Source organism: Alosa sapidissima, chromosome 24 (assembly GCF_018492685.1).
Source record: "Alosa sapidissima isolate fAloSap1 chromosome 24, fAloSap1.pri, whole genome shotgun sequence".
Classification (NCBI taxonomy): Eukaryota; Metazoa; Chordata; class Actinopteri; order Clupeiformes; family Clupeidae; genus Alosa; species Alosa sapidissima.
In genome coordinates, this window is record NC_055980.1 from 18,892,889 (window position 1) to 18,900,388 (window position 7,500).

Genomic DNA, 7,500 nt, shown 5'->3' on the forward strand with positions numbered 1-7,500 from the left:
TCCTCGGATCCAGAGCATGAGTTCCTGGGAATGTGTGCCATTCCGGCATCTCTCTCTCTCTCTCTCTCTCTCTCTCTCTCTCTCTCTCTCTCTCTCTCTCTCTCTCTCTCGTCGGCGTTCCCAAATCCAGGCTTTTCCCAATATGGCCATGCCTGGCCGAGTAGGCCGACCTCATTGGTCGCGCCACGTCTCCACACGTGCTCCCGTCCAGTGGATTCCCCCGTGGGAAAACCTGGAATGTGTGGAAAAAAACATTTGGACAGAAAAAGTGAGCAATAAAACTCCATCTCTTTGTCTCTCAATTTGAAGAGAAGGAGAGTGTCTGTAGAAAAGGTTATAACAGGATTTTATGGTAATGGAAGATTTTCAGTTGCTCTCTTTCAACCACGTCTCTGATTTCCCCTCTCTCTTTTAATTATTATTCTTCCCTTCACAATGTTCTCTTTCTCTCTCTCTCTCTCCCTTCCTCCTTTTTTTTTAATTTCCCCAGTTCCGTCATGTGGCCCCACCAACGTGTCATCTTTTGCCACCACCTCCAGCAGTATCCTGGTGCGCTGGTCTGAAGTCCCCGAACCTGACCGCAATGGCCTCATCCTGGGATACAAGGTCAGTGTGCCCTCCCTGTGTCCTTTCCTGCGTCCATCTCTATGAGTTAGTCAGAGTGGAGGGCCCAGAGGGATCAAGCAACGGTTGTTTTTTTGGCACACGTGTCCAGCCAAAGCAGTGTGAACGGTGTTGACAGTATAGGTCATTGGGCCCTAGTGGGACACTCATGCTGAGTCTGTGGCCCCCTAAAGTGCCCATAAGCAAGGGTTGTTTATTATTTTTTGTTTGTGTTTGTTTTTTTGTTTTTTTTTGTTCTCTGATTTAAAATCTCTCTGTCCTCTCGCCTCTATCTATTTTGTAATTGCTTCTTCACCTTTTTTGTCTTTCTCTGTCTGTCTGTCTCTCTCTCTCTCTCTCTCTCTCTCTCAGGTGGTGTATAAGGAGAAGGACTCGGACAGTCCCCTGCAGTTCTGGACGGTTGAGGGCAACACCAGTCACAGTGTGCAGCTGGCTAACTTGGGGAAGTACGTGCTCTACGAGATCCAGGTCCTGGCCTTCACGCGCATCGGGGACGGCATGCCCAGCTCACCCCCCATCCTGGAGCGCACCCTGGACGATGGTAGGCATGGAGACAATGCAGGGCACTGCGTCTCTTTCTGACCAGCGGACACTTGGTTCCATTGAGTCCAGGCAGTTCTGGTCAATTTTGTTAAGTTCAATTCAGTTCAGTTCAGTTCAGTTCAGTTCAGTTCAGTGCAGTTACATTCAATTCAATTGAATACAATTCAAGTCAATTTAATTCAGTTATTTCAATTCAGTTCAGTTATTTCAATTCAAAACCAGTCAGAAAGACAGATCAGACAAGAGGGAGCATAGTTGTGGGGGTAAGGGGTATCCGGCAGAGAACTGAAAAGAAAAAAAAAATGGACAGAGGAGCAAAGAAGTTAAGAATATTCCACAGTATTTCCTCCTTATTTAATTCTCAGCCCAGCTAATCTAACAACAACAGGAAGCGTGTAGACACTGATAATCCAAACAGGTCCTGTGCTTACTTACATACACTACACCCACACTGACATGCACTACCCCGGGGCCGGGTCCGTATCATGGACCCAGTTGCTATTCTGGGGTTCCAGTTCCAGTCTCGCTTATGGACAGGACGTGCAGGAATGTGGAGGCTGTTCCCTGTACATACATTCTACAGTCTGCAGCTGCAGCCAAGGTCTGGTAGCAAGCTGGGTCAATCCTACTGCATACTGTAGTCAGTGATTGGGATCAGAGGTGCAGGACTCTGGTACTTGTATTAAGGTTTCTTAAGCTAGTTAATCATGTGTTACTATTGCAAACATATGTAAAGGCTTATATAATCTGCACTGATGGATTATATAAGGCTTATGTAATCTGCACTGATGGTGCTCTTAAAATAACAAGGGTTCGGCAAATAACATGCAAACATGTGCTAAAATCAAAAACCCACAACAGTGTTGTGCAAAGTGTGTGTCCGCTGTCCTCAAAGTGCGTGTGTGTCCAGTGTGTCTGCAGACAGGCAGACCGACATTTACGAAAGGGAAACTGTAGAAGTCCAGTAAAACACTGAAGCACTGCAGCGCTTGACTGTGTATTCCTCCATGCGGTGCCCTCCTGACGTCTCTGCCCACTCCTGTGCCCCCCCACCCCCCTGCAGTGCCCGGCCCACCGGTGGGCATCCTGTTCCCGGAGGTGAGGACCACCTCAGTGCGACTCATCTGGCAGTCCCCTCTGCAGCCCAACGGCATCATCCTGGGTAAGTCCCAGAGGCCCACACGACTGCCAATGGGTCCTGTACACAAACACCAGCGACCCCTCACGAGAGAGAACTATAGTAATATATAATACCTTAAGATTTATGTGGTATTCTATGGTATTATAATACTTCTATGATGTTCTGCAATGCCTCTGTAATATCCTGTTTCTATAGTACTGTTTTGTAGGACGTCTATGGTCCCAAGATACAGTACTTTAATACATCTATACTATGTCCCAAAATGCTACAGTATTCCTATAAGATTACTAATATATTTTGTCTCGAAACACTGTAAGATTTCTATAGTTTTATTTCGTAAGGGACTAAACATAATGCAGTGCCCGACGGCATCGTCCTATACTGTACTGTACATTTAAACTATAGAAAAATGTAAACTGTAGACCATGATGTTTCCAAGTAATGGTAGCCTCTACACTTTACAGTAAAAGTATTTTTCTCACAAAATAACACACACTCACACGCTAACATCCTGTCACATGTGTTCTTCTCAGCCTATCAGATCACGTACCGGCTCAACTCGTCCAATAGCAACGCGGCCACGGTGGACGTGCTGAACCCGAGCACGCGGCAGTACACCGCCACCGGCCTGCGGCCCGAGTCCGTTTACGTGTTCCGGATCACGGCCCAGACCCGCAAGGGCTGGGGAGAGGCCGCTGAGGCGCTGGTGGTTACCACGGAGAAGAGAGGTAAGCCACGGCAACAAGATTTATTTTACGAGGGCTGTTACCTAAACTACGCATTACATCATAGGGTGGCACGGTTGAGTCACTGTGTGTGTGTGTGTGTGTGTGTGTGTGTGTGTGTGTGTGTGTGTGTGTTTGTGCCTGCGTGCGCGCGTGTGTGTGTGTGCGTGCGTGCGTGCGTGCGTGTGTGCGTGTGTGTGTGTGTGTGTGTGTGTGTGTGTGTGTGTGTGTGTGTGTGCATGTGTGTGCGTGCGTGTGCATGTGTGTGAAAATGAAAGTGCACAGAGGTTTGAAGTTACTGTGTGTGTTGGCACAACAGTGCAAGCTGCGGCAATGTGTGTAGTGTACAGGCTCAGGGCTCATGTTCTTACAACAGCACTGCGCTCCATCAGCAATGACTGACATGTTTATCACAGCAGAGCAGTCCTAATGAGCTTTGGAGACACACACACACACACACACACACACACACACACACACACGCGCACACACACAAGCAGCACGCTTACGCATTCACAAACATCCCTCTCTTTTCATTTGAGTTGCTGCATGCTAATTCTCAACAAATCTTGGTCCATGCATGCTCAATTTTACCCATCATGCATCAGTGCACCCTAGCTGTTTCAACCCACTGACAAGATGAGAACAGCTTCTAATTAAGCAGCCCTCTGTGCACGCCAACACACCCGGCAGCCTCGACAGCCCCTCGACGACCTTTTGACCTTTTGATCTCTCTGACCCTCCCCCACTCACAGCTCGACCACAGCCTACCAGCCGCCCCATGGTGCCGCAGCAGCAGGTGCAGGCGCGCAGCGTGCTGTTGTCGTGGGAACCGGGCAGCGACGGACTGTCGCCTGTGCGCTACTACACGGTGCAGGTGCGCGAGCTGCCCGACTTTAACTGGACCGTCCACTCTGCATCCGTCAACCACGAGTCCAGCAGCTACGTTGTGGACAGGTGAGAACAGGAAGTGACCTCAGGGATAACTCTTCCTCATTTCCTGTATCTGCTCCTAATGTACTTGGCTGCATACAGCAGACCTAGTGGTATTGATGGTGTCTTTTCTCACTTTTTGGTGGTATTCTATGGTATAAATCATAAAATATGATTTTACATTGCTGCCATACCATACTGATATGAAAACTATTTAGAGTAACAGCTATCAAGAAAAACTTATACAAATATTTGGTAACACTTCACTTGACGGGTGAGTTCATAGCACATTCATAGCTGTCATAAACTGCACGTAAAGTATTCATGACTGTTTCATGAGACATGACTCAACATTCATACCAAACCTTTCATGAATGTGGAAGACAGAACGACGACAACTTGTCAAAATAAAAGTCCAACATCGTATTTGTGTATCTTTGTAAATATTTCATGAATATCTTATGAAGTCTACATTGAATGTCACTTTACTATACAAGGTGTGAAGTATTTGTAATCACTGAGTTTTAACACTGGGAGGTAAACCAGCCTACATTCAGCTGACCCGTATTTGTGTAACCTGGAACGGTTGGACACTCCCAGTAGCAAAAGATGAGAAATCATCTGCAAAGGTTACATCATAAAACAAATATATTTTTATGAAACAAAAATGATTTGCTTGACCATGTTCTGTCTTTTTGGCATTTGGTTTGGTATGAATGTTGAGTCATGTCTCATGAAACAGTCATGAATGCTTTATGTGCAGTTTATGACAGCTGCTATGAATGTGCTATGAACTCACCCGTCAAGTAAAGTGTTACCAAATATTTAAATAAAATAACCCTTTCTGGTGCACCCAAAGCTGAAATGAAATGACATGTAACTTTTTTATACCATAGTACACATTCAGAGAGGAAACTGTGCAGGACATTTGTTTCCCGTGTAATAAAGTATTCTCCCCCGCAGACTGAAGCCCTTCACGTCGTACCAGTTCAGGGTGAAGGCCACCAACGACATCGGAGACAGCGAGTACAGTCAGGAGAGTGAGGCCATCACCACGCTACAGGATGGTACGATATACCACTGCTAGTTCCCCACATCGCTCTTAGTAGCTCATTTCTTTCTTTCTTTCTTTCTTTCTTTCTTTCTTTCTTTCTTTCCTGCTTGATTGTTAATTCCATCTTCTCCCTATCAGTCTCTCTCTTTGTGTCCATCTTTCCCTCTCATTATCTGTCTCTTCTTCCCACTCACACATACTCTCTCTCTCTCTCTCTCTCTCTCTCTCTCTCGCTCCTTTTCCAGTTGTACTACATACAGTACAGTATATCCCCCTTCTTCTTTTCCAATATATAACTGAGCCATCTAATCTCATGTTCTTCCTTCACTCTCTGTACTGTATGTCTATGGCCTCTATTTCAGACTTTTCCTTTTTGCTCTCTTCACTTGTTATTGTAACTTTATCTCTCACATTAACACGCACACTCTCGCTCCTGTGTTTCTCCTTTGTTCTACCCATCTCTCACTCTTTCATCTGCGTTGTCCTGGCTTATCACCTATCCCATTCATGGTTCATATCACTATTCCATCCCACGCTTTATATATCCATCTCCTGATGAAAACCCCCTTGTGTTCTGCTCATTAATGGTGTTTGATCCTGGCCAAGACCCACAACAAAGGGAATGCAGGCAATCTGCTGTTTTATTTACTGTAGCCTGTAAATCCCCCGTCAGGGATTAGAATTACAAGGTAATGGCAGACATCAAAACCAACACAGGTGTCTGTCTGTGTGTGTGTGTGTGTGTGTGTGTGTGTGTGTGTGTGTGTGTGTGCGCGCGCAGGCATGTATGTACGTGTTACGCACTGTGTCCAACTGACAGTTGAGGTCATTGAGCTGGAACAAGAAGTGATTACCTCACGCTGTTCTCTGCCACTCCTCCACCATCGTTAACACAAACACCTGCTCCTTAATCAGGGCATGCAGAGGCCATGGACCCGATCGCTGTTTCAAGAGAGGCCGCCACAATCCCACAAAGACTTTTGTTTTCCCCTAAAGGGTACCAGGAGGAGTCTCACAGACAGTAGAATGGATGCTGTAACTTAGTGCCTCCAGTTGCCACGGAGATAGCTGAAGCCACGGCGACCCCAGTTGTGCGTGATGGGAGTTGTGCGGTGAAAGCTTTACAAGTGTGTGCCATCACATATCACATGTATGGCCTGCTCGGGAGGGTGTGTGAATGGAGTGTGTCGAGGAAGCCAGCGGGAGTGAAAGAACTATGTGTGTGTGTGTGTGTGTGTGTGTGTGTGTGTGTGTGTGCATGTGTGCATGTGTGTGTGTGCGCGCGTGTGTGTGTGAGTGTGTGTGTGTTGTCTGTGTGTGTAGGTCTTTTCGATGGCTGGTTGGCAGGTCATCTTCAGCCTCATAAAGCCCAGTGTTTTGCTGTCTGTGCACACACACTGAGGCTTTGTGTACGGGCCCTGGGGGTGGGTCAGTGACTGGACTGGGCCGAGTGAGGAGCAGCAGCATCTGTCTCTTGGAGGAAGTGTCTCTATCTCAGCGCTGTGTCTTTGTGTCAGTGAAGAAGTACGCACACTGAGTTTTGGACTGATTTGTTTTGTCTTCTTGTTCTCTTCTAACTCTTTACCCCCCACCCCCCTTCTGTCTTCCCTCCTGTTCTTTCTCTTCCTCCCTCTCTCTCTCCCTCCCTCCCTATCCCCCTCTTTCTCCCACAGCTCCAGATGAGGCCCCTGTCATCCTCTCTGTTACTCCACATACAACCACTTCTGTGCTGGTCCGCTGGCAGGTAAGAGACTCTTCTTTTGTTTTTGTTCCTTTTTCTTATTCTGTTTATAGTGTTCTTTGTACTTCCTACCTCTCGTTGGCTCTGTTCACCTCTTAAGTTCTCTTATTTTTCTTCACCTCACCTCACCTCACCTCACCTCTCCTCTCCTCTCCTGTCCTGTCCTGTCCTGTCCTGTCCTGTCCTCTCCTCTCCTGCCCTGTCCTGTCCTCTCCTCTCCTGTCCTCTCCTCTCCTCTCCTCTCTTCTCCTCTCCTCTCTTCTCCTCTCCTCTCATCTCCTCTCCTCTCCTCTCCTCTCCTCTCCTCTCCTCTCCTCTCCTCTCCTCTCCACTCTCATTTGTATCCATGCTGGGTCTTTGGTTGTCGTTCGGGGCCGTGTACTTAATGAAAGGCTGTCGGTGTTCACAGTCATGTGCAGTGTTGTGTAGGTAAACACAACTTTCCCCCCTCATTAGGGGGTCATACAGGGCACATCCAACATGACTCCACTGCCCTCAGCAACCTCATCAAAGCCACACACACACACACACACGCACACACACACACACACACACACACACAAAGGGACACACGCCTACTTTCACTTCCACACCAACACACAGACACCCACACACCACCACCACCACCACAAACTGTGTGTGTGTGTGTGTGTGTGTGTGTGTGTGTGTGTGTGTGTGTGTGTGTGTGTGTGTGTGTGAGTGTGTTGCGGTGTCTACTTTCCCCAGGTCCTGTCCTATC

At 47.4% G+C, this 7,500-nt stretch overlaps 1 protein-coding gene across 1 annotated transcript in view; it reads left to right on the top strand.

Moving 5' to 3' along the window:
* The window catches only part of LOC121700734 (protein sidekick-2-like), a 169,936-nt gene that overhangs the window by 137,686 nt on the left and 24,750 nt on the right, over nucleotides 1-7,500 (top strand). Inside the window, 7 exon segments of the mRNA XM_042083935.1 lie at nucleotides 491-606; nucleotides 976-1,165; nucleotides 2,231-2,329; nucleotides 2,842-3,036; nucleotides 3,789-3,990; nucleotides 4,930-5,033; nucleotides 6,694-6,764. Of these exon segments, the coding sequence (XP_041939869.1) occupies nucleotides 491-606; nucleotides 976-1,165; nucleotides 2,231-2,329; nucleotides 2,842-3,036; nucleotides 3,789-3,990; nucleotides 4,930-5,033; nucleotides 6,694-6,764 (977 nt within the window).